Raw genomic sequence first — 27,326 nt, 5'->3', positions numbered from 1 at the left:
AAAATGAATACAGGTTTAAGGCGTCACTTTTAAGACCTCAAATCTACGTCCGTGAGTTGTATCCTGTCTTTGGCCTATGCTCTCTGGGCCCTGAAAGTGATACAAGGCTTTCATCTAGTATGGACTCTTCCAAACAGTCTTCTAAAACATTTACATGTGATGATGATACCAAAGTCCTTTCCACTTTATTAGAAAATTCCTTCGGCACATAATGAATCATGGTTAAATATAAACCTGTTATAACAAAGCAGGCAAAAAGGAGACCTTTTAAATGCTATAATTGTTTTGACCAGCCACTTATCTCATGTAGTGATATGAGAGTGATATGAGACTTGAGAGTTTACTCTTTTTTTCTCCAGTAAATCATTATGGGAATCATTAAAACACACAGGTTACTTGTGTTTCTGTTACTGTAGAACAATCAATTTGCTGCTTCAACTGTGATGTATGCCATGCAATTGATGCTCAGAGTTAAGGAAAAATCATGCTGAACAAAAAATTTGAATTTGCCTTTGGACTGGTTGTATAAATTGATTTGGTTGCACTTTCTAACAGAGCTTAAATATAGATTTTAACCCTGAAGATTTCAAGCAGTGCACCTCATAAGTTATGTGGGACTGAAAGTGCTGTAAACAATAACATATAAATAAAATAAATGGAGGGTTACAATGTGCCACGTTTTGGCACACTGCAATATCCTCTAAGGTTGTTAAACTTGTAAAATATTAAAATTTTGAATGGCTTCATAAAGGAAATTACTAAATTATTGTACAAAAAACAAACAAAACAGCTGCTTCTGCTGAGGTTTTTTTTAAGATAAGATAAGATAAGATAAGACAAGATAACCTTTATTAGTTCCACATGTGGGAGATTTGTTTTGTCACAGCAGGAAGTGGACAGTGCAAAAGTTATGAAGTTATGAATAAATACAATACACAACTGTACAGAATCGAATAAATAAAATACTATATACAGTAGAATAAAATAGAATAAAATATACAATAGGATAAAAATAGAATACAAATGCTGTATACAACTGAGTAAAAAATACAACGATGCCAGAAAATGAGTATTGCACTTAGTGTTATTGCATATGTGTGGATGTGTGTGTTTGATTAGTTGAAATGTGTGTGTTTGATCAGTTTTTCCCGGATTTGGCATATTTTATATGGAACGAGCCAGTAAATTTAAATTTGAGGTTTAATTCAAATCTATTGTGTCTTGTGTCTAAATCTATGTAAGAATTCATTTACATCTATAGTTTTCCATGGTTGTGTGTTTTGTTTTTAATGTCTCATGGAGAGGTTATTTAATATATAGTATATATGCACGCTATTACAAAAGCTTTAGTTACCTTTGTTAATGATGTGTGTGTCATAAACCAAGTTTGTCTTTCCCACCATGTGGATGAAGGGGACAAGACTAAACCGGTTCCTATGTGGATGCGAGGCCGGTTCCAGCTGGCTGCGTTGCCGCGGAAACGCGCGCTCTATAAATACTGCCGGGCTCTCGTGCCGGCTTACACTCAGTTCCATCTGTATTTGAGAGGTTGCGCTTCTGGCAACGAGCTTCGTCGTAAAGGGGAACTGCTTTATTTCTTTTTTTTATCCCAGCTTTTGGGTCTAATGGACAAACTCTTTGTAAATGCTTTTTAAGGTAAGTAAGGGTCTTTTGGTGAATTATCCTTCAATGGAAGTCTTTTTTTATTCTTTGACTAAATAGTCTTTAGCTTAGATTAAATGGCAGGGTTTTTTTTAGTTGTCGCGAACACATGAACAGTTTTGACATGTTATGTATTCCTATGTTATTTTATAGTAATTGAAATGTTGGTTTAATTCCAAACTGTGTTGCTGTGGATCTTAGAGTGTTAACAAACAGCACTACGTGGCCAGCGAAACAGATGGGGTGGTTAGCTTGTTAGCATTATCCTTTTTGTGTGTGTGCCTGAACAATAAAAGTACCCTCCGAGAGGTTGGCTTGTGATGGATGTTTTTTTTTTTTTTGGGGTCCTTTATGTTTGGTTGCGAGACTTTAGGTGAGTAAAGTTAAACCGTCTTGCCTGTTATTCATGTAACAAAGCGCGTTAGTTAATGGTAACCAAAAATTGCCTCATGGCACGAATGTGGCTAAGCGGAACCGGTATAGTGACGTCGGCGTTAAATGTTAGTCACTGATTGGCTACTTTTCGTGCTCTTCATGTAACTTAGAGCAGGGACGTTTTTGTAATTGGGTAAATTCTTGAATAGGCGGAACACTCTTTTCTTTGAATGACTTTTTCCTGTGCAATATCCTGAATTATGAAACCCAGTGCCATTAGCGACTAAAGTTAAGTGCGTGTATTTTAAACATGCCTGAAGTCTCAGAAATGCTCGTTTTAATAGAATAACTGGTAGTCATGTGTTAAACTGAAGTGTCATCATTTCATTAATGAGCTTTTTGTTAAACTGTCAACTGCTCCTGTTTGCAGAATCTTCACTCAAGGAAATCACACACTGGCTACTCAGCAGGCCCTGGCCTTGAGTCTTATTTGAAAGGGTTTAACTTCACTGGTGAGCCACCTTGGCTTCTCTGCACCTGAGTGACAACAACACCAAATTCCATTTCTTTCATATCAAAGTAAGTGTTCCACATCTGGTTATTTGAAACACTGCGTTGTCATCTGGGCATGACTTTCAGATAATATTGTATCAAAAACACCTGTTCACTTGGTGCTTTGAGAATTTTTTTTTTCCTAATTTTTTTTTTATGTAACTTTGCACTGTCCACTGCTGTAACAAAACAAATTTCCCACACGTGGGACTAATAAAGGTTATCTTATCTTATTACTCATCTGTGGAATATGAAGGGGACTTTAGTAACTGAAAACATAGAGGACATGGTGTTCTCAAAGTGGCATGTAATCTCAGTATAGTTCCTTTTTTCCAGTTCACCAGTGACCATTCTAAAGGACTTCTTGCAACCATGAACACTGCCACGCCCACTGACTTTGACTTGTCTTTCCTCGATGAGGGTTTCTCTGCTCGTGACATTGTTGAGCAGAAGATCAATGAGTCGTCCATGACGGTAAGCATCCTGTGCTGGCACTGATGCACTAATATTAAAAGTACAGTCTAGTTTATTGTGTAATTAATCATGTATTGATTTTTTTTTTTTTTCCCCACCTGTTACAGGATGACAGGGATGCCTTTTATGTCTGCGACTTGGGGGACGTGGTAAAGAAACACCTGCGCTGGGCTCGGGCTTTGCCTCGTGTTAGACCTTTCTATGCTGTCAAATGCAACGACAGCCGGGCTGTGGTGATGACACTGGCGACCCTCGGAACAGGCTTTGACTGTGCAAGCAAGGTAGGCTTTGAAACTGCTTTCATAGCATTAGATGATCTCACAACAATGCAGTACAAAGCACTCCTGAAGATTAGCTGAAATTGCATTGGCAGCTTGTATTTTTAAGTTGGCACTGTCTCATTGTTGACTTTGCTGCCCTCTAGACGGAGATTCAGCTGGTTCAGTCTCTGGGAGTCGATCCAAGCAGAATAATCTATGCTAACCCCTGCAAGCAGGTTTCTCAGATAAAATATGCATCTGCCCACGGGGTCCAGATGATGACCTTTGATAGTGAGGTGGAACTCATGAAGGTGGCGCGCTGCCATGACAATGCCAAGTAAGATTTTTTCTGTCTCCAACAAAGAGTCTTTGTCTTTGTTTATTTATTTCTCACCTCTTAACTCTTTGTGTTCAGGTTGGTTCTCCGTATTGCCACAGATGACTCGAAGGCAGTTTGCCGTCTGAGCGTGAAGTTTGGGGCCCCTCTCAAAGCTTGTCGAGGTCTCTTGGAGCGTGCCAAAGAGCTGGGGCTTGACGTGATTGGTGTCAGCTTCCATGTTGGCAGTGGCTGCACCGACCCGGAAACCTATACCCAGGCTATCGCAGATGCACGCTGTGTGTTTGATACAGGGGTAGGTTTTGACTGAAATGCACACACAGCTGCAATTATGTGGATTTTTATAAAGCCAACTTAACCCTGTTTGTTGTGAACTCTAGGCTGAGTTGGGCTTCAACATGGATCTCCTGGACATTGGAGGTGGTTTTCCTGGGTCAGACAATACAGAGCTTAAATTTGAAGAGGTAACTGCTTTATTATAATAAATGGTATGGGTCACATTTATGCATTTGAACTTTTTTTAAATGTCATATTCAGAAAATGCAAAAGTTTAACATGTAGATGTGGATACTTCTCTTAGATCACAGGAGTAATCAACCCAGCCCTGGATAAGTATTTTCCTGTTGACTGTGGTGTTAACATAATTGCCGAGCCTGGGCGCTTCTATGTGGCCTCTGCTTACACACTGGTTGTGAACATCATTGCCAAGAAAGTCATCATGGATGAGGAGTTTGCCTCTGATGGTAAAGATTATGCTTTCTACTAGCATCATCCTTTGATTTTATAAAAAAAAAAAAAAGTTTCTTACTGGTTATACTGATGTGATGAAATTAATTTTACCTCCACAGAGGAAGATGAAGGGACCAGTGACAGGACTCTTATGTACTATGTCAACGATGGAGTGTATGGATCTTTCAATTGCATTCTTTATGACCACGCTCACTGTCTGCCAACCCTGCATAAGGTATATAAAAAGGCATTAGTTAATCTTTAAATATAAAAAAGGTGAAACCTGTGTAACACATGTATATTCCTGTTTTAGAAGCCAAAGCCAGATGAAGTGATGTACCCCTGCAGCATCTGGGGCCCAACATGTGACGGTCTGGACCGCATTGTCGAGCAGTGTAGCCTGCCTGACATGCAGGTGGGCGACTGGTTGGTGTTTGAGAACATGGGCGCCTACACAGTGGCGGCAGCCTCCACCTTCAACGGCTTCCAGAGACCCGACATGCACTACGTCATGTCACGTCCTACCTGGTGAGTCGGTATCACAAGGGCTCAAAGTGTGGCTAAATGATTCATAAGAGGGAAATTTTGCAGCTTTAATGTAACATTTATTATTGTCTTTCAGGAAACTTGTGCAGCAGATCTGTTCACAGGGCATCCCAGCACCTGCAGAAGAGTCATACCTGTTTGAAGTGCCTGCCTGTTGTGGCAGAGAGAGCAGCTTGGATCTGTCTGCTGAGCCTTGCCAGGCCCATGTGATTTAAATATGCAGTATGTTTGTCACATTTAGCATCAGTTTATGGACAAGGGTTCTGTGTATAAGGAGTTTTATTTTCTTGTTTTTCTTCCCTGTTACCTAAAATGTACAGTGCTTAACAAATTTATCACACCACTAGTCATAAAAACCAAGCACAGATCCTTACTGTCACATTTATCAGGCAGATTCCACCGTGCCAGTCTGAGTCCGAGGTAATCAAACCTAATATTTAACCACTGAAACCTTTCCGTTCAGGAATTCAAGTGAATGACTGACATTTGTCATTTTAACAATATAGCCTTTTTATTTTTTATTTTTTTCCCTTCTGCTCCATGATGGCAATAATTACCTCTTGGCATTAAATATTTTGATTAAACAGATTACACATACTGGTAGATGAAACATTACAGAAACAAATTATCTTTGGCACTTGCACTAGTATTAATTAGGGCAGCTGTGGCATAAACCTTCCACTGGATGGTGCTCTAAACTTTTTAAGCACTGTATGTGAACTTTTCCAGGCCAGTTACTTAACAGAATGAGAGGGATGTGTCGCAGACATTTCAGTTCTTTATGGAAGCTCGAGATCAATCCTGAATGAAATGAGGCTGAATCACACTCTGTGTCTCTGTTGGTTCCAGGTACAGTGCAAAGCTCTGTACTTGAATTTGCTGCTGTAGGTTTCCCAGCAGAGTCTGTAAGCGCTTGAGTACTGTAGTTCACAATGAACCTATTTAAACTGGAATAGTATAGGGAGGGAATTTGTATGGACTTGCAGCACTGGAACCTGATTTGGAAACAAATTTTTTGAGCAGACTTGACAGCACAGTGTAAGAAGGCAGATTTATTAAAGATCCAGAGGCTTCGATTTGGTGCACTGTTTTGTGTGGTAATTATGTTTTATTAAATATATCTTTTTGTGGGTTAACTGGGGGAAATGAATTTCTGTCTCCTTTATCTTAAGTGAGCCCTCTGGTAGCCTTCTTTCTGTAGTACTCAAATTCAATCTGGATTTTTAGTATTCAATATCAAGTTCTCATTTATTTATTATATTTATAAGAAGTCAGGGAATGTGCACCCTTTTGTTAAACTGCTGTTCTGTCTACAGCTGAAGGAACATCCTCAGCTGGTAACTTGCACAGAGGCAATGGTGTGTGGTTTTAAATTCCTCAAAAGTGGCTGCTATATTATTTAAGTTTTCCATGATCTCGACTCCTGTAAAGAACATACCCCCCACCCCAAGAGTGTTAATCCTCAAGATGACAAAGCTTATTTATTTGTCAGCAGTTATTTAGTGCTTGTTCTATCAAAGCTTCTCTGTAGATTTTGACTATAACCTGTATTTCCTGTATACATTTTGAATATGACTCACATGGCATGATATATGCATGAATCATACTCTGCATGTTGAAACAGCATATATAATGTATATACACAACAGACTTCAGAGACTACCCAAAAGTCAACATCAATCTTAAAGATTAACACTTGAGCACAGGGACTCAAAGCAGACTGCCCTTCTCCTCTTTTTTTTTTTTTTTTTTTTTTTTTGTTAAATTTAATTTGTTTTCCAGTTATCGTATTAATGAGCAGAAGCAGTGTTTTAACTATACATTTGAAATGGATATGAAAGAGATGGGAATGCATATTCATAACGCTTTCCTATGGAAACTGAAGTTTTGTATTTTTTTAAATAAATAAATGACCACCTTAGTGTTTGTCGTTTTCTTCTCCTTTTGCACAAATATAAATGAAAAACCATTTAGTGGCTGAGGGGGGGGAAGAGTTTTACTTTAACTTTGCATGCAGTTAATAGGAGTAGTGATAGAGGATGATCCCCTGAAACTCCACTGCCCCCTCCCACCCACCAGTTTAACAGTATGAGTCAACATTGTCTTTTTCAGGAAGTTGGCCATTTTTACATGTTGCGCAGCTGTTTTATGTGTGAGCTGTGGGGCGTGCGGAGTGTCTAAGAGAAATATCCACACGCCATGACCAATGGGGATCGTACCTGTACATATGGAATATGTAACTGTGTGGAGAGATAGTCTCAATATGCTAGAGAACTTACATTGGGTGGTGGTCTAACAAATTTGTTAAGGACTAAACACACGTGTGTTTATATAAATATTTGAACATCATGGCAATGCACTTTTCATTATTTCTTTAAACAGTTCCTTGCGATTGCACAGCATACATCTTTAATGATTGTAGAAAACAATTAAGTGCACAAATTTGAATTTATTTTGGATTTTTAAGGAAAATAGGATTAAAACTATACATTTAGCCTATAAAATGACAACTATACAAACTCATCCATGTTAGCAGATTTTAAGAGCTATGATTTCTTCACCCAAAGTTACCAAACCTAAAGTTTTTCTACTAGATGTATATGACTATATATCTAACAACTAGTAAAAAAAAAACAACTGTTTGAGGTTTTTTTTTTAGTTCTGCAGCATTTTATTGGCCTACACAGTGAAAACTCCCGTGTATGTGAATGAGATGAAATACTTTATTTCCATCCAACCAAGAAAGTCATGATTTCATCATAGGAGGACAGATTCTTTTGCAGATCAGTATTATTTATAACTCCTACATGAAAGTGTGAGTCTATGACTGCACCACAGATATGCCCTTCCGTTCATAATGCTTCCTAATGTACTCAGTGATGGCGCTCTCATGATTAAGCTCTTTCCTGAACAACATAATATAACACTTGGGAGCCAAGTGACAGCCGAGAACGCTGAAGCATAAAGTGAGGATGGCTGCACTTTGTACGGCAGGTTTGTACTTCCCTGTTAAGGTCAGATAAATTGGGAGGAAGATAATCCAGATGACCACAAACAGCAGCATACTGATGGTGATTAAAGATGCATTTTTGTACAAATCCGGCAACTGTTTACCTTTGAATGCGAACACCAAACAAATAAAGCCCAAGAAAGCGTTGTAGGCTAACATTGCTATAAAGTATTCAAGGGATTGTGTCTCACACTGCTGCAGAATGGTCTCTTTCCCTGGCATCTCTTTAGGAATTGGTGGATTTACGATCAGCCATGAGACAGACAGGGCCAGCTGGATCCCAGAGACAATAGTAACTACCAACAGCGGCTTATTCAGCTTCTTTACCCAAGACCCTACGTTAAGGTTAAAGTTGAAAGCTACCAAGATCTGAAGCAAGTTAGCTAGAATGCAAGAGATACAAACGGTGAAGGATACACCAAAGAGAGGCACACCTACACAGTGAATCTTCTCAGTAGGTTTGCCTATGAAGGTGAATGTAAGACAGAAGCCAGCCACCAAGGAAAAAAGCTCCAGAAAACACAAATAACCTCCAACTGCCTTTACAATGGGAGTTTTAAAATATACTGCAAACAGAACAGCAAACACAACGGTAGTAATGATCCCGACGACTGCAAAGGAGCTGAGAATGACTGAGAAGGGATCGGTCCAGAGGAGAAATTCATCCGTTTTGTTGAAACACTGATCCCTCTGTTCAGGAATTGAATATTGGTAGTCAGTGCAGCTCTTGCATGCTGAACCTGCAGAGGAAATACAAACATAAATAGCATAAGGGAAGAGGAAAATATTTTATGACTCAATGTAAAGATTAAAATAATTTGATAAGGAGCAAGGGGGAAAACCCCTGCATTAAGAAAAATGTGCTTTTACGTGTGGAAGGGCCAAACTACATTATCACAGAGCAGCAGCGTGAGAGATCAGAGGATATTTGCAAATTAATGCAAAACTGGCTTTGGATATTTTGGGAGAGAAGACAGACAAGAGTATATGCGTCTAATATGTGTTCATCTAATAAGTACAACAGTTATTACATTTTTAGTATATAAACTTTTTAAATTCCTGAGCTCCATGTCAGTGACAGTCAAAAAACAACTCCAGAAAATCAAACAAGAAGCATCTCTTTTTCACATGACTGTAAGTGTAAAACAGGTGCATTACAAGGTTTTCAGTCAGATTTTGTAAAGTGTATCTACCTTAACATGATGTCAAATTTTTTAGTTTAATATGTATTATTTAATCTTTGCCATTTATTTTATGAGATTTAAGTGTTCGCAGAAATACATCTACATACAAGTATGCTAAAGTTGTTTTAAGTTATTGTTATCCTTTCTTTGGAACAAGCTGCCTTTTGATCATCTGTCAATAGATTTGAAAACAGACCTTTTTTATCCACGCTTATTAAGTGTTTTTTATTTTGGTATGTTTTGTTTTGTTTGTTTTTTTAAAAATTATATTTTGTTGTTTTTGCCACCTTAAGGGATTGTAAACTTACATGTTTTTTTTTAAATACTTTTGTCTTCTGTTAAATGCATTAAGTTTAGATGTAAAGAAGTGTTAAATCTAAATAAAGTTGCCATTGCCAGAATAAACTATTTCGTATAACTTGCCCACATTAAGTTGAAATACTAATTTTCTGTTTGAATTAGCTTTCATATTTGAATTTTTTCAGCAAAAACTTTCTTATCTAAAACTTAATATGGAAATAAACTCTTCAGCTGTCACTAAATAATATTTGTTTGCTACATTACTATCAGAATGAGCTGCTGAAGTGCATACAATAAATTTTTGCCTGTATAATTGAACTTTATCAATATTTGTAATAAAAGACTTACCGTTTCCAGGGGAAAACGTGCCATCAGCACATGAAACGCAAACTTTACAACAGATTTTTCTCTCCGTTAGTTCTTGTCCTGGATCACATGTTTTCGCACAGTTATATGCTGAGCCCTATGGAGGAAACAGTACACATACATGATGCTCATAAATTATTATGGGTAATAAATGAATGTTGAAATTTCATCTCACCGTCTGATTTATCAAGTGTACAAGAGACTCTGGGACTTTTGTAATTTTTCCATTCGGAAGGTATTCTCCAATAGTTTGTATTTGTACACCCTTGTTGAATTCAGACATATTCCAGTATACAATATCATATCCCAAACTGGGATCTCCATCACTATTAAAAAAGATATGTGTGGTTCCCACAGTAAAGTTTACTTTCTGGATTTCTGAGAGAAGCTGTGGAAACAATATGAACATAAATCAACCAAGACACTTGCTTAAACTGTACAAAATACAAAGAATAAAGAGAACTTTTAAGGGGGTATGTGTTGGACTGTTTCCGTGTTGGAAGTGATGACTTGCGCAATCCTACACCATGAAGACATTACCCATAAAATGAGAAATTATTAAAACATTACACACAAAAACAGGGCAAGCTGTCACAGTTATATTATATTTTAAGCCAAGGTCATCAACTCCTGGTCCAAGTATTATACTTTGACATAAAAAACTTGGTAAATGTCTTAAATTAATCAACAGCAAAACAACAACAACAACAACAAAACAATTAAAAAACATCTTTCCTGTACCTCTGATGCTGTGAATTTGGAGCTACGTTCACAATGATGGTCATCACACTTAAGCAAGTGTCTGAGCCCCTCACCAATGACTTGAACAGCTAAATAGATATTGTAAGATTCTTCCTTGTCAATGCAATTAGCCAAGAAGCTTGTTCCCAGACATTGATTAGATTCCAGCTGATAGTTTAGCGAGCAATTATTTACTTTTACTTCTTCAGACTGATTTGAACAAAGTGGATGCTGCGTCAGATAATATTCGACAAAGGCGTTTTTTTGAGTTCCATTAAAAATCGACATGACGTAGTCTTTAAAGCCAGGCACCTCAATCTGCTTAAATATGAACCCAAAAACTTGTCCGGCAAGTTGGATGTCTGGAATTGCAAAGATCTTTGGAGAGCTAGACCATGTATCACTTGCAATCCAAGTTCTGTTGAATTTATGTTTAATCGCTTCTTTCAGGATGATTTCAACATTAATCTCCTTTGTGAAGAGGATGATGGCTTCAGCGGAGGAGTTTTTGATTTTTTCCAGTAGTTCAGTCAGCTCAGTTTGGGTCTTAGCACCATTTATATTAAAATCAGCAGACAAGATGTGAACAAATTCAATGCAGATATTGGTTTTGCTGAAAGTTTTCACAAGGCTATCACTACCATACTTCCCGTACTCATCATCACTTCCCACAATAATCACTGTTTGCCAATAAAATGTCTTCACCAGCTCAACCATACCCCTCGTCTGATATTCATCACTAGGCACTGTTCGTAGAAATGTAGGGAACTTGTACTTCCTGCTGAGCACCTCACTAGTCGATCCATAACTAATCTGTTAAAAGACATAAAATAGGTAAATTCACCAATATTCATACCAGGTTAGATTCTCATATTTCCGAGGTTTGTAAGGCAGTATCAGATAAAGAAAAAACAAACCTGGGCAACTGAAGACAGCGCAACAAGTCGTGCAACAGCTATCGATGCTTCTGAGGTCCTCTCACCAATCACAACCTTGGTTTTGGGTTCAGGTAACTTGGACTGAGCATCTGCTGGCACTAAACAGCTTTGCGGGTCTGACTGATTCTTCAGCAGCTGGAGAGTTGCTCTCAAGGCGAGGCCAACATCTCCACAAGTGTCATAGATGTCGTATCCTATCGTGATGTTAGGTAGGTTGAGTTCTCTGATGGCGTATATCATCACTTGACTACGGAGGAACATTTGTATGTCATAGCTGCAAAAATGGACAGAATACAGATTAAATTCATCATTCATTTATTCACAGTAATGAGCTGATGAACTAAGGCAGTACTTACTCCTGACAGAAGAGAGGTCCAGAAGTGTCAGTCCTATTGGTTTTTAAGTGAATGGGGAAAAGTCCTCCAATGATGATATTCCCAGGATAGTATACACGTAGGAGACCATTCTCTCCTAAACAGGAATGAAACACGCTCATGACAAATAGCTGTATGAAGAACATTGTGGATCCGCAGAGATACAGATGTGCATTAGTTGTTTCTGGTGAGTATAAACTGGCCCACAAACACTAGCTGTTTTAAACTTCCCCTCATGGATTATTTGCATGGTCAAACAGAGTCTTTGTAACTCTATGCAAAACAGTCTGTCTTCCTAAATTCTTCCAAATACAAAAACACCAAGATGATTTGAATCACTCATAGAAAAGGACTCATTCGTGGACAGGCCTGAGTAATGGTTTAATTGTTTTTAGATTACAGAAAATAAGCAATGTTAAGGCTCAATGTCAAGGATTACTCTCTACTTTCTATCAGCCACAGTTGGTTTTGGCTGACAATGACTAAGTGGTGAGTCTACAACTGACAGGGTCACCTATTATGTGCCAAAGGTTAGATGTCAACCTGAACTTTGGTCCTTTTATGTTTTTAAAAGATTCTTAAACAAACAAATAAATAAAAGCTTCATACAAAGAAAATCCAGTAAATTAAATGCTGTTGTTAAACTATGGGATTATAATTATAATTCAACAATGAACTGTTCAGTTTGGATTATATCAACCATAAAATGATTTTTACATTTAAGTCATACAGAATAGATATTAGAGCCTTAAACAGGCTGACTTCTGCTAAATGGGTCAAACTGGGCAGAAAGTATACAAACACGTAACATCCTTATACAATATGATGTAACACCATAGATCAACTTACCTCAGAATATATAAAGCATATAAACATACAAACATTCTATCACCATGTTGGAACTGGAAGTCCAACATGGTGATAGAACCAGACATGTGTCACAAATTAATCTGGCTGTAGGCTATGGCACTTGGAGCTAGTTTGAGTGCACACAGAGTAAACTGCACGCTTTAGTCATGAGGCTAAATCACAGAAATCAGAGGGGAATGATAACGTAGACAAGATTCACCAGATCGTTGACTTTTGCTGTTTATGTGGTCAACTCGTGCATGAGAACAACACCAGGTAAACTCACGACAGTATTAAATATTTTACTGTCCAAGAGCAATAAGAGTGATGGGCCGTGTCACAAATGTCACAGATCAAATGAATGAACGAGCCTTTATTTATCACTTAAAATTGGACTTAGTAAAATTGGACCCCTTCCGACCATACATACATTACACAAACATCACATTGGGCAGACAGGTCAGAACAGGTAGCTTTTAGAAAAATAAGCAATGAAATGTGCAACACAATAGGGGAGAGGAGGAGAAAAAAAGAGAACTCTACCCATCAGTTTGAGAACAGAAAACAAAAACTCCTCAGCACAAAAAGCACATGGATCTTCATGGATCTTTGCGCCATTAAAAAAACACACATGACAAGCAACAGGGGTGGGTATGGGGTATGTGAGTGAGCCGGTGTAGACAGCAGCATCCAGTCCTGCAGCATCTCTCTGCTGGTCCAGTTGACCTGCCGACTGCATAGGGAAGGAGCAAGCATTGAACACTCTTCCAGCCAGGGAAATTGGCACGGGCATTGCCGTCCTGGGGATAGCAAAGCAAATCTTGGATCAGAAAGCACTGTGCATATAGGAGCTACTGTGTAGAGGTCTGGGGAAACACATAAAAGTAATACACAAAAAATAACTATAATACAGAAAAGGGCCATTAGATTAATAAATAATGTGGGGTACAGGGACCATACAAATGCACTCTTTCTCAAAATGCAAGCTTTTAAATTCCAAGACTTGGTGAAGTTTAAAGCAGGGCCAATAATACATAAAGTAAGAAATAAAATGTTTCCAAAATAAATTTGTAAATTGTTTCTAGAAAAAGAAGGTGAGTATACCTTACATTGTTAATGGAATTTAAAAATACAAAGTGCTAGAACAACTTTTAAAATTATGTCTATCTCAATAGCAGGAGTTAAATTATGGAAATAGATAAATAGAATATAAAAAAACAAATTTTAAACAAATATTAGAATGAAGCAAACAAGGTTAACCCAGGACGGTAGTGGTGTTCTTTTTTTTATTTTTTCATAAATTGTGAATCTGCAAATTTACTTTCTTGTTTTTGTTTTATGTATGTAAGTTTGTTTTGTTTTTCTTTTGCTTTATATGTTGTTTAATTTAAGACTAAAAGAAAATTAAATGAGTGAGAGGTAAAACGTGAGGGGGTAGAGCCAAATAATTCTGCCTACTCCTTTTCAAACAAAAAACTGGAATGGTATTTTTTAATGATTCTGAATGTACATGTTTGAAATAAAAATGAACTGAACTGAGCTGATGCTGAAAGAAGACAGTTGACCAAAAAGCTCGGTGATAGGAAAGTTGGTTGATTTATTTCGTAAGAAGTAGGGAAGTGAAAGTTATCTGGCCATTTATTTTTTAAGGCACACTCATTTGAATTATTTGTTGACATTTCAGTCCCCACTCCACACCAGTTGATGGCGGTAATGCACCATGCTGTTTGCCAATAAACAATATAAAGAGGAAGATGGACGACCTTTCCGATCCGATACCAAATAAAATTCAGGGTAGTATTGATGATACTGATCTGATACTGATACTTTGTACAAAAACTTTTTTTATTTATTGTATCTTTTATTGTATCTCAAATTATAGTGTCATAATGATTACAGGACATCAGATTACTTGTTCTTATCACTTAATAATGCAGAATTCATCATATAGAAATAAAAAAAACTGAAGTTGTGCACTATTTGAACACCTTGCCTGCCTGCAGCACTAAAGGACTCCGTGAGAGACGTCTGTCTCGCCCTAGCAGCACCTGTCCCTCTAAATCTGCTGACAGTCTGCTCAGACTGATGAACCCAGATTTCTCATGATAAAGGAAAGTTTATCTAGTAGTTCTCTAACACTCACTCAACACAGTAGTACAGGCTGTTGAGACTAGTGATGGGTCATTCTCGAACGAAATGGCTCTTAGAGCCGGCTCATTGACGTGAACGACGCGAGCCGGCTCCTTATCGCGAGCCGTCACGTGGGTTTTTTTTTTTTCTTTCTCTCAGCCTCTCTCTCGCACTTTTTTTCCGCTTCACTCCGCACGCGAGCCTTGTGCTTTATGCTGGGCAGAGGGGGGAGGGGCGGTAAATACACTCAGTAGCACAGCGACAGACCCAGAGGAAGAGAGAGAGAAAGAGAGCCAGGGACAACAACGTCACATTAGAAAGGTATAGTAATCATCCACAACTATTTTCGGTTGCAGATGATAAAGGATTCAGAAAGTTTATTCATGCAGGCCCCTATGACAGAGAATATGCATCTTCTTTTGTTTTCATATTTTAATTTATATTTGTGTTGTGGTTTACAGTGTTTTGTGTTGTTTCACTTTAAATTTGTAAAAGGAAAAAGCTGAAAATTTAAATAGTTAAAAGTTGAAATGTGAATAGTTGATTTTTGTATTATATGATTTATTTATTACATTTTATGTGGAGTGAATAAATAAAAGTATATTTAAGGTGGCCCCTAGAGACAAAGCACATACAAACTTCAAATCACGTACGAACTCTGAAGCATGTACAAACTCCAAAACACATAAAAACACGTACAAACTCCAAAACACGTAAAAACTCCAAAAGACGTAAAAACTCCGAAGCACGTAAAAACTCAGAAGCACATAAAAACTCCGAAGCACATAAAAACTCAAAACACGTACAAAAGACAACAGAAGTGCTCCAGGATGCTGGGCGCAGTGTTGAGCTTTTGTTATCTTGTGGCTACACAAACCAGCAAGTACCAACGACCGGATTTGGTGTGTGGTAGTAACAGGTAAATGAACTTTTTTTTAAAATAATTTGAATATATATGAGTGCCTGTGTATAAATACAGAAACAATACACACATGCTTTCAATTGTGTAATTTAAGTGATCTAGTAGCTCTGCTTTGGAAGTTCAGTTCATGCTAGAATTGTGTTTTGAAGTTTGTACGTGTTTTGTCTCTAGGGGCCACCGCATATATTTATATATAAACATATATAACTGAAACCACTTTATTTTTACGTTAGTAATTCCTTTTGTGCATAATTTCATATTATTGTTAATAATAAATTAATTAAAGCAACAAAACAACCCGAAGAGCCGGTTCGGAGCCGAAAGAGCCGGTTCGGAGCCGAAAGAGCCGGCTCTCTAAAAAGAGCCGGAAATCCCATCACTAGTTGAGACTGTCCTGATTTTAGTTAATTTAATCAAAGCACCTGAGCTGATTTCCTGATTAGTGTGTGATGTCACGGGAGGGGGCGTGGTCACGATTTTTGGTCGAGCCGCCATCTTAGTAGGCCAAACAAAGGGCTACAAGATCTAAAGCACAGGGAAACATCAACTATGGCTCATACTTGCCGTGTTGTCGGTTGCAGTTTTAGATCGCACGATCGGGAAGGGAATAAGCTAGAAAATGGGCTCTCTTTTTATCGTTTCCCCTCCTGGAAGCAACGCGAGGGATCTCATGTTACCAGACGAAGACGTCAGGCTTGGATAGCAGCGGTGAGACGAGTTGATATCGAGCTCTCTGCCACCATTTTTGTTGGTGTGCTCCTGACATTTTTATTCTGGTAAGTTCTAAAGAAATTCATATTGCTCTTTGTTGGCTTTTAATTTTATTTTCAATGCGCTGAGGTCATAGAAAATTAGAACAAACATCCTAATGTGTGATGCAGCAGAACTGTGTTCTGTTTATGGAGTAGCTTATCGGTGACAACTCCAGAGTAGCAAGTGGAATTTGCCTTTTTTGCGGGCGGCTCCTTTTGCCTTTCACTGCAGACGGTGTGTTTCTGTTTTCAGGAGAAGTCAGGTGGCCAGAGGTGCTACTGGTTGATTCGAGTCGCTCTCTGAAATCGGAGTAATAAAAACGTAGGAGGGGAACGATAACGACGACAAGAGTCTCCCGATCGTTTACTGTGTCTGTCCTGTGAACAGTGTTGGGTAAGTTACTTTAAATTAGTAACTTAGTCACATTACTAGTTACTTCTATCAAAAGTAACTCAGTTACTTCAAGTTACTCGTTACTTTCAGAGTAACTAGTTACTAGGGAAAGTAACTTTGGTTTTACTCAGAATTCTCTTGTTAATGTGTTGCTTCCGTAACTGGATACCCAGCAAGATTGCCAGTCTTCTAGCTTGCTTACTTGCCACAAGTGCACTGTGCCACCTACCAATAGAAAGGAAAAAATAATGTGCACATTTCCACGAGAGAAATCCCACGCCTGATTCTATCCTAGCCTGCTCAGGACCTGCAGCCCCACAAGGCTGCAGGTCCTGATGGCATCCCCGGGCTTGTTCTCAGAGCGTGTTCTGGGGAGCTTGCAGGAGTGCTCACAGACATATTCAATCTGTCCTTGGCCCACGCTGTGGTACCGGCCTGCTTCAAATCCACCTCCATCGTCCCGATACCCAAAAACTCCAACCCATCTTGCCTCAATGACTACCGCCCAGTAGCACTCACCCCCATCATCACTAAGTGCTTAGAGCAGCTGGTCCTAGCACACTTCAAATCCTGTCTCCCTGTGATGGACCGAGCAGTGAAGGAAACTTAGGCACAGGTTAAAGTCCAAAAAATGATTTTTTTATTTAACCCAAAAAACATAATTGGTTAACTCATGCAAAAAGAATCAAAATCTTGGGCCCATAAAAGAGGTCAAACTAACAAAACTCTACTCAAAGTTAACAACACAACTGATAACTCAAACAAACTGACCTAACTTAACGAGACAAAGGGGAAACTTAAATAGTGGCTGATCAGCCCACAAAAACAGGAAAAGGGGTAAAACACACAAAACCTAACTAAACCAAACATAATGAACTCCAATTCCCCCCCATGGTCCCGAGTTATGGCGTGAACCAATTTGTAGCCTTCCTTTAAAGCTCGCTCCGCCCCTTTTCCACCTCTTGGCTCCTTAATCAAGGGACTGGAACAGCTGCAACTAAGGTAACTCAGAAAACAAAAGATTAATCATACATAACAGTGTAAACTAAAATGTGCGCACTTATTTTAGAATGCAGCGTTATGTGGATATGTGAATGAATTCTAAACCAAAACCAGTTATTTATTGTTCTGTAAATAAATTCCTATATTTAAAGAAAGAAATGTGAATGCAATGTTACTTATAAGCCTCTACACTAACATGGTGATATTACCACTGTGTGGCTGTAAGTGCAGCCATCACACACTCCCCCTCTTCAGATCTCTCCCTGGGACAGCGAGAGAGACAGTCTGCAGTGCAGTTATCCTTGCCGGGGATGTGGTTGATGGTGAACCGGAATGGCTGGATTGCAAGGTACCATCGCGTGATCCTTCCATTTGTGTCCTTCATTCTCTCTATCCATTGAAGAGCCTTGTGGTCTGTTTCCAATATGAACTCCCGTCCGAGAAGATAATACCTAAAGGAGTCCAGGGCCCATTTGATGGCAAGTCCCTCCTTCTCGATGGTTGAGTATCGCACTTCCCTCGGAAACAGCTTTCGGCTGATGAAGGCCACTGGATGACGCTCTCCAGGCGGTCCCTGTAACAGAACAGCTCCCAATCCTCTCTCTGAGGCATCAGTCTGAAGAATGAAATTTCTCTCAAAATCAGGGCTGTGCAAGACTGGGCTCTTACTCAGAGATTGTCGTAGGTCCTGAAAAGCCATCTTAGCCTCCTCTGTCCAGGTGATCTTATTGGGACTTCGGGCACCAGTCAGATCCGTCAGAAGAGCTGCCCTGGCGGAGAAATGAGGGATAAACCGATGATAGAATCCTGCCATACCTAAAAATGATCTCAGCTGTTTTCTGGTCTCTGGCAAAGGACAGGATTCTATGGCGGTGACCTTATTGACTTGAGGTTTTATTACTCCATTTCCAATCACAAACCCAAGGTACTCAGTTTCAGCCTTGGCAATGGCACACTTAGCTGGATTAACAGTCAACCCTGCAGACTGAAGACGCCCCAATACCTTCTCCAGGTGTTCTTCCCAGGTAGAACTGAAAATCACTATGTCATCAAGGTAGGCTGCAGCAAAATCAGACATGTCAGACAGTATCTGGTCCATCAGTCTCTGGAATGTTGCCAGGGCACCATGCAGTCCAAAGGGCATGGCTTTAAACTGGAACAAGCCCCACGGGGTCCGGAAAGCAGTCAGCTCTTTTGAGCGCTTAGTCAGTGGTACCTGCCAATAACCCTTGCAGAGGTCTATTGTTGTCAGGTATCTGGCCTTCCCAAGGCGCTCAACCATGTCATCAATGCGGGGAGTTGGATATGAATCAAATTGTGATATTGCATTCAGGTACCTGAAGTCTATGCAGAAACGGATACTGCCATCCTTCTTTGGCACCAGGACCACCGGGTGGCACCACTCGCTCTTCGAGGCTTCAATGATTCCTAGTGACAACATCAGGTCGATCTCCTCTTTCAACGGGATCAGTAGACGCTCAGGTATCCTGTAACTCATTCTCCTCACAGAAGCTCCATCTTTCAACACAATGTCATGTTCCACAATGTCCGTTCTACCAGGATTTTCACTGAACACATCTAATTTACACAGGTTTCTCACCTGAGCCTGTCTTTCCTCAGGAAGATGGTTTAGATCCAGGTCCTGAGGAGTGGGTTTTGGCAGATACTGATCATCCACTTCCTCCTCCTCCGAAACCTCCCGGATCAGAAAGACATCTGCTTTTGGTCTCTCCACCCATTCCTTAAGCAGGTTAATGTGCAGTACTCTGCTGGAGCGGGGCTGATCTGGAATAGCGACCTTATAGGTTGTTTGTCCAAGTTTCTTTTGGACCTCATATGGCCCTTGCCACTTTGCTAACAGCTTACTGTCATCACTTGGAAGAAGCACCAGCACCTTCTCACCAGGACTGAAGGATCTTTGCCGAGCTGACTGGTCGTACCAGGCCTTCTGGTGCTGCTGTGCTTCCGCTTTGTGGGCTTGGGCCAGCTCCGTCATCTTCTCCAACCGTTCCCGCATCTGGACAACATAAGAGACAACATTGACAGCCTGTGATCTTTCTTGATCACCCTCCCAAGTCTCCCTTAGAAGAGACAAGGGGCCTCGTACCTCATGGCCATACAATAGTTCGAAAGGTGAAAAACCTGTAGAAGCCTGGGGTACTTCTCTATATGCAAAGAGGAGGTAGGGCAGCCACTGATCCCAGTCTGTACCAGTTTCATTGACAAATTTGCGTAACATTTGTTTCAGAGTCTGATTGAAGCGCTCTGTTAGGCCATCTGTCTGAGGGTGGTATGGCGTTGTCCTCAGGCTCTTAATCCCAAGGAGCTGGTACACCTGCTTCAACAAAGTGGACATAAAGTTAGTGCCACGGTCAGTAAGAATCTCACGAGGAAAACCAACCCTTGAGAAGAACTGTATGAGACAGAGGGCGACTGCTTTGGCTTTTATTGATCTCAAAGGAAAGACCTCTGGATACTTTGTAGCGTAATCTGTCACAACCAGCATGTAACGGTTGCCTGCCTTGCTCCTTTCTAGAGGACCAACAATGTCCATTCCTAGCCTTTCAAATGGAGTGCTTATAATTGGTAGAGACTGGAGAGGAGCTCTGGAGGGGATTTTAAGAGAAGACTTCTGGCACTGAGGGCAGCTTTTACAGAACAGTGTTACATCCGAGCGCACACCAGGCCAATAAAAATATTTTCTAATGCGGGCCATGGTTTTGTGCTTTCCCAAGTGGCCAGCCCATGGAATGGAGTGTCCCAAGGAGAGCACCACCTTCTGGACTGCTGTAGGAACCACCAACTGCAATGCTGAACCCTGCTGACAATACAGAATGCCATCTTTCAGCAGAAACTCCCCCCTGCTGTTCAAATCTTGCTTAGTTCCTTGGTTCCTCTCTGCAGCTTTCTGGAACAGAGATGTTAGAGATGGATCGTCATGTTGCATTTCAATAATATTAACAGGGATTTTGAAACCCAAAGGTAACTCAGGCTCTATGCTAGGAGCTTCTCGAACAGCAGTATGTAGAAACTTCTCTTGCCTTCTCTGTCCACGTGACTTACGAGACTTCCCGGGTGCAGTCTCTATGTCCGCATCATAGAAGGGCAAGGCACGGAGTGGGTGTAGGGACTCCTCTTTCTTCTTAGCTTGAGCTCTTGTTACTGCAACATTGCATGTATGACTAGGATTCAGCAAGTCAAACAACACAGGCAGATCTCGACCCAGCACTACTGGAAATGGCAGATTCTCTGCAACACCAATATTTAGAATATACGTTTGTCCTTGTACCTTGATGTACAGATCTGCTGTTGGATATGATCTCTCATCTCCATGAATGCAGCGAACAGGGATTGTCTCCACATTAACTTTATTTGCGGGTACAAAGTCTCGGTGCACAAGAGTCTGAGTACTTCCTGAGTCAACAAGGGCCTTTAATGGTTTCCCATCAACCTCAACTAAGGTCATTTTGAAACCATTCTCAAACTCCACTTTAGGCTCCACACTTTGTCGGGGCACAAAACACATCTGCGTTATTTTTGTAGCATTCTTTGGGCACATAGGTTTTGTGTGGCCCTCCATCCCACACAAATAACAAATCACAGTCTTGGGTGGAGGTCTTGACGGCATATTGACAGACTGGCTCTTTGGAGGTTTACTCACCCCTGCTTTCTGGTAGTGAGGGACAGATTTTGAACCATCTCTCATTTTCCATGCTGTGTGGCTCCATGGCTGTCCTTTTCTCCGTGCTGCCACAAACACATCAGCTAGCTCTGCAGCCGCCGCTGCAGAGTTTGGATTGCGTTCTTTAATCCATATCTGTAACTCAGGAGACAGCATTCTCAAGTATTGTTCTAAAATTAATATTTCACTAACCTCATGCACCGTTTTTCCTTTTGGCTTCACCCACTTCTCATATAACTCTTTCAATCTTGCATATAGTTCTTTTGGATTCTCATCAGGTTTTACCTCCAGTGAACGGAATCTCAGTCTATATGTCTCAGGATTAATGTCATATTTTTGAAGGATAGCTGCTTTCACTTTGTCATAGTCTAGAGAGTCATCCATATCCATATGAACATACGCACCTCTTGCTTTGCCAGTGAGTAAAGGAATCAGATGAAAAACCCAGTCCATTTTTTGCCACCGGCAAACTACAGCCATGCGTTCAAATGTTGTTAAAAAATGTTCAATATCATCCTCCTCTGTCAATTTTTCCAGCCTGGGTTCATAAAAGCGAGACTGACCTGACTGAGGATGTATTTGCTCATTACTGGAGCCAGCACAGGGAGGATCCTCCTCTTCAAAGGACTCTACCTCTGGTTGTTCAGGTTCCTCCATTTGAGGCTCAGAGACCTCCATTTGAGGCTCAGGGACCGGGGAAGTACGAGCTTGCACTTCTACCTGCAACAGCTGAAACTGATGTTGCAGTGCTCTAAAGCGCTGTTCCTGGCGGGTAAACTCCTCCCTTCTTCTTGCTTCCTGGGCCTCCTGCTGACCCATATGAGAACGAAGCATGGAAATCAGTTCTGACATTGTCGGCTCCTTACCTTGGCTCTCAGTACTATCCACCCCTCCAGAGGCTCCATTTTCCTCTCCTCCTTCTACTTGCTCTACAACTCCAACTGGCTGGTTTTGACAATCTCCTTTTGCTCCTCTGCCACTCCTTCCCATTCTGTGCATGGCTTGATGAGTGAAGAGGGGAAAAAAAGAGAAAAAAAAAATCCTGTGCCTTCAACTGCTGATCCCACTTCTGACACCACTTGTGATGGACCGAGCAGTGAAGGAAACTTAGGCACAGGTTAAAGTCCAAAAAATGATTTTTTTATTTAACCCAAAAAACATAATTGGTTAACTCATGCAAAAAGAATCAAAAATCTTGGGCCCATAAAAGAGGTCAAACTAACAAAACTCTACTCAAAGTTAACAACACAACTGATAACTCAAACAAACTGACCTAACTTAACGAGACAAAGGGGAAACTTAAATAGTGGCTGATCAGCCCACAAAAACAGGAAAAGGGGTAAAACACACAAAACCTAACTAAACCAAACATAATGAACTCCAATTCCCCCCCATGGTCCCGAGTTATGGCGTGAACCAATTTGTAGCCTTCCTTTAAAGCTCGCTCCGCCCCTTTTCCACCTCTTGGCTCCTTAATCAAGGGACTGGAACAGCTGCAACTAAGGTAACTCAGAAAACAAAAGATTAATCATACATAACAGTGTAAACTAAAATGTGCGCACTTATTTTAGAATGCAGCGTTATGTGGATATGTGAATGAATTCTAAACCAAAACCAGTTATTTATTGTTCTGTAAATAAATTCCTATATTTAAAGAAAGAAATGTGAATGCAATGTTACTTATAAGCCTCTACACTAACATGGTGATATTACCACTGTGTGGCTGTAAGTGCAGCCATCACACTCCCCCCCACCCTGGACCCCCACCAATTCGCATACCGCCAGAACAGGAGCACAGAGGATGCAGTCTCCATCGCACTGCACTCTGTCCTCTCACACCTGGACAACAACAACACCTACGCCAGAATGCTGTTTATAGACTTCAGTTCAGCATTCAATACAATCCACCCCTCACAACTCATCAGGAAACTGACAGACCTGGGCATCAGTTCCCTCATCTGCAAATGGTTACTGGACTTCCTGACCAACCGCCCCCAACATGTCCGGCTGGATAACCGCTGCTCATCTACCATCACGATGAACACCGGTGTACCACAAGGCTGTGTGATGAGCCCTTTCCTCTACTCCCTCTTCACCCACGACTGCAGACCTGCTGATGGTTCCAACACCATCACTAAGTTTGCAGATGACACCACGGTGATTGGCCTCATCAGTGACAACGATGAGGCCGCCTACAGGGAGGAGGTGGATCATCTGGCTGAGTGGTGCGACAGAAACAACCTGCTGCTTAACACCGAGAAGACCAAGGAGCTCATCGTGGACTACAGGAGGAATGCTGACCCACATCCACCCATCCACATTAAGGGGATGGCTGTGGAGCGTGTGAGCAGCTTCAAGTTCCTGGGAGTCCACATCTCTGAGGATCTCACCTGGACGACCAACTGCTCCAAGCTGGTCAAGAAGGTCACCAGCGCCTCTTCTTCTTGAGGACTCTGAGGAAGAACCACCTGTCCTCAGACATCCTGGTGAACTTCTATCGCTGCACCATCGAGAGCATCCTGACCAACTGTATAACAGTCTGGTACGGGAACTGCTCTGCCTCGGACCGGAAGGCGTTGCAGAGGGTCGTGAAAACTGCCCAGCGCATCGCCGGAGCACCACTTCCTGCCATAAAAGACATCTACAGGAAGCGGTGTCTGAAAGGGGCTGGGAAAATCATCAAAGACCCCAGTCACCCATCACATGGACTCTTCACCCTCCTGCCCTCTGGGAGGCGCTACAGGAGCCTCCGGACTAAGACCACCAGGTACCGGAACAGCTTCTTCCCCACAGCTGTCAGACTCCTGAACTCTGCCTCCTGACATCTGACCCACGTTAACTCATGGACTGAACATACACACACCCACAATGGACAACTATACCCTCAAACACACAATAATAACATGGACTGAACCACCACTCACAACCACTAGCACTTTATATAGCCTCTGTAGGAATTATATCTCACTTATCTTAACTGCACTACTGTATAGCTCTGTGTAAATAATCATTCTGTACATTCGATAATTCTTAACCCTACAACTGTTTACAACTTGCATAGTTCCCATTTCTGTATAACTGTATATCTCAGATTTCTGTAAAGTTATTTATTTCATATTCTGTATAGTTTTTCATATTTATATCCTGTTCATATCCTGTACATAGCTTGTACTCACTACAGCCTGTACATACTTATAGTTATAGAATATTCACAACATACTTCATACCGTGTACATTATGACATACCATAATAGACCCATTTCTGTAATATACTCACATATCTATATTATTGCTAATATATATTGTAATATATCTATATCACTAAAGCACTTCTGGATGGATGCAAACTGCATTTCGTTGCCCTGTACCTGTGCATGTGCAATGACAATAAAGTTGAATTCTATTCTATTCTATTCTATTTTTACATCCAACACAAAAACTGCAGTCGAGGTGCTTTCGATTGTACTCAGAACTCGGAAATTCTGCCTTCTGAATAGGAAGATGTAGGTAACACCAGACTGCAGATGAGCTGCATACAGAGCTGGACTGGGACAAAAAAAATCGTCCTGGGCATTTTGACTAGAGACCGGCTCACCATTATAGGAAAAATCATAAAGCCTTTGAATGAAAATAAACACTGTTGTGACAGTGATGTACACTGTTTTGATGGTATATATGCATCAATCTATCAATCGTTTGTTGCAAGACTCAGATAATTATTTTTTTAAAAGTGAGACATTTTAAATGAGAATAAGAAAGTATTTCCTTCTGCCCCCCTTTCCCTTTTAATGCCCTACATGGACCCCTGGCAACACTTTGCTAGACCTGCCCCTGCACAGTTACCAGCTGTCAGCTACTTAGAAAAGGATCCTGGTGTTATTTGTCTCTCAGAAACAGTTCATAACTTCCCTTCAACTCATTCATGTCACCTAAAAGGTAAACCTGTTTCTCCATCACCTCTTCAGCTCTGATGATCCAGTAAGGACATCTCCTGGTTTCATCTTCATGTTTCCCTCTCATCACATAACCAAACCGATATCATGACCAGCAGCTTTACAGCTGTGGCTCCAGCAAACATCAGCTGATACTAGAAATTAATATTAAATAAATTCTAACAACAGCTGATCAAACGTGCTGCTGTTGTTTAGCGCAACATCCGCTGGTTTCCTCTTTCTGGCGCGAAGTGGGCGATAAATAAACAAGAGAGAAAAGCCGATCAGCTGATCATTGATCAGTTTCATGATTGAAGTAGAAACAGGAGAGGGAGGGTGAGAGGATGAGAGAAGAAGAGGCAGCTGTGCAGCGTAACGACAGAATAACTCCAGCTTTGTGTCTTTTTTCATTGTAGCTGAAGTCCGGGACAAACTGTGTTCCTTTTCACCTCAATACGAAACGCATGATATTTTCTCTGAATATGAGACGATTCCGTTTTTAACGGGACGGTTGGCAACTCTAATAATTAACAAAATAAAGTTCAAAATAAAGTTCAACATCAGTAACATAGCACCCACCCAGATGTATAGAAACTCCGTCATGCTAGCTAGCACTCAGTACGAAAAAGTCAGCATAACGAAAATAAACTCCACCTAAACTTGGTTCATATCTGACCCAGATGGACTGCAGGTTATAACTTCTTACCTGAAGTTCAGTTCACCTGGCACTCTCGGACCAGCGGCCGCTTCGGGTCTCTCCTCTTGCCTCCCTTTTCCTTCATCCACCTGCTGGCTTCCACAACTTGCTAATGTTATTGAATCTGTGGAAGCGCCGCAATAGCCACCACACGAAGTAACGAATAACGAGCCTATCTAAATCCCAGTAACTCTGTATATTTTTATATGTAACTCTGTATATTTCGTTTACTCTATTTAATTTGTAAAATATGTGTATACACACACACACGTAGAAAAATATTTAGTATACACATCCAGAAATGCATATACTATTATATATTGTACATATATTTATTAGTTTCAGATGTAGCCATTCTTGTATTTTGCTTGTTTACATTATTGTATTTTGCACAACTCTGCTGCTTGTGAAGCTCGCACACAAGAATTTCACTCACATGTACTGTACCAATGTACCTGCACATGTGATGTGACAATAAAAGTAATTTGATTTGATTTGTAACGAGTAGGGCTGGGCCATATTATACCGTTCACGGTAATACTGGTATAATGTTAGGCAACGATAGGAAAATGAAATATCGCAATAGAATGGGAGTAAAACGCGCATGCGCAGTGCCTTTGTTTTCATACACACGTGGCCGATTGTTGAGTGAAACAGATGAACCAGAATTGGTTTGTAAAAATGGTGCAACTTCAGTGATGTGGAACTGGTTTGGTGTTTGTCCGTCAGATACACGACAAAGCACATTTTTTTGCAGAACATGCAAGCGGCCGTCGTTATTGTCATATTTGTCGAACTAAGATGCTCTTAAATCTGGGAGTAATCTGGGTCCTAAACTCTGTATGCTTCAGGTCAAACAACACTGCAGCATCACTGAGAGTTAAAAACTGTCTAAATTCTTTCATCTTTAATAAAACGATCAGCATTGCTGCTTTACCAGGTGAAACTATGAAGTTTAACTTCCAGGCATCCATGAAAACAAAAGTTATTACATTTAACGGAGTTAGAAGTTAGCAGGAAGCTAGCGGAAGTTAGCTCGCTAGTTTCGCTAGTTACCTAAGCATGATATTGCATGTTCTGACTGAGAGATTTCTGAAAAAAATCAAACGTACAGCTCT

At 40.5% G+C, this 27,326-nt stretch overlaps 2 protein-coding genes across 3 annotated transcripts; one reads left to right on the top strand and one right to left on the bottom strand.

Annotated features, from left to right (window-relative positions):
• The first annotated feature begins 1,496 nt into the window (after positions 1-1,496).
• Positions 1,497-6,856, top strand: odc1 (ornithine decarboxylase 1). 2 transcript variants are annotated; one of them, XM_086274251.1, is made up of 11 exons: positions 1,497-1,656; positions 2,468-2,616; positions 2,926-3,063; positions 3,171-3,344; positions 3,488-3,660; positions 3,739-3,955; positions 4,041-4,124; positions 4,241-4,403; positions 4,509-4,624; positions 4,703-4,917; positions 5,012-6,856. In XM_086274251.1, exons 3-11 carry the CDS (start codon positions 2,962-2,964, stop codon positions 5,148-5,150), a joined length of 1,383 nt encoding a protein of 460 aa, XP_086130377.1. In that variant the 5' UTR covers positions 1,497-1,656; positions 2,468-2,616; positions 2,926-2,961; the 3' UTR covers positions 5,151-6,856. The 2 variants fall into 2 exon arrangements, with proteins under 2 accessions (XP_086130377.1, XP_086130378.1); XM_086274252.1 differs by having other exon boundaries at positions 2,912-3,063.
• A 293-nt stretch (positions 6,857-7,149) lies between these two features.
• On the bottom strand, positions 7,150-12,023 carry LOC147306788 (G protein-coupled receptor family C group 6 member A-like). The gene is made up of 6 exons (XM_086274250.1): positions 11,831-12,023; positions 11,454-11,748; positions 10,537-11,349; positions 9,971-10,183; positions 9,778-9,892; positions 7,150-8,685 (listed from the first exon to the last, which is right to left on the bottom strand). The coding sequence occupies exons 1-6, from the start codon at positions 11,992-11,994 to the stop codon at positions 7,757-7,759; spliced, it is 2,529 nt and encodes an 842-aa protein (XP_086130376.1). The 5' UTR covers positions 11,995-12,023; the 3' UTR covers positions 7,150-7,756.
• Between the last annotated feature and the right edge of the window lie 15,303 nt (positions 12,024-27,326).

The sequence above is a fragment of the Aulonocara sp. 'chitande type north' Nkhata Bay genome, linkage group LG19 (genome assembly GCF_057382095.1).
Source record: "Aulonocara sp. 'chitande type north' Nkhata Bay isolate Kocher_YH1m ecotype deep benthic linkage group LG19, A_spYH_male_GT1.1, whole genome shotgun sequence".
Lineage (NCBI taxonomy): Eukaryota > Metazoa > Chordata > Actinopteri > Cichliformes > Cichlidae > Aulonocara > Aulonocara sp. 'chitande type north' Nkhata Bay.
The sequence above is the reverse complement of the archived record's forward strand: the minus strand, read 5'-3'. Positions and strand labels throughout refer to the sequence as shown.

What these genes read in the sequence shown, in the direction of transcription:
- odc1 (XM_086274251.1), top strand. Translation starts at nt 2,962, where the DNA reads ATGAACACTGCCACGCCCACTGACTTTGACTTGTCTTTCCTCGATGAG. An exon ending in GCTTTGACTGTGCAAGCAAG is followed by an intron (nt 3,345 to 3,487) that starts GTAGGCTTTGAA and finishes GCTGCCCTCTAG; the next exon opens with ACGGAGATTCAGCTGGTTCA. An exon ending in GTCATGTCACGTCCTACCTG is followed by an intron (nt 4,918 to 5,011) that starts GTGAGTCGGTAT and finishes ATTGTCTTTCAG; the next exon opens with GAAACTTGTGCAGCAGATCT.
- LOC147306788 (XM_086274250.1), bottom strand. Translation starts at nt 11,994, where the DNA reads ATGTTCTTCATACAGCTATTTGTCATGAGCGTGTTTCATTCCTGTTTA. An exon ending in CCAAATTCACAGCATCAGAG is followed by an intron (nt 10,184 to 10,536) that starts GTACAGGAAAGA and finishes TTGTTTCCACAG; the next exon opens with CTTCTCTCAGAAATCCAGAA. An exon ending in CACGTTTTCCCCTGGAAACG is followed by an intron (nt 8,686 to 9,777) that starts GTAAGTCTTTTA and finishes TTTCCTCTGCAG; the next exon opens with GTTCAGCATGCAAGAGCTGC.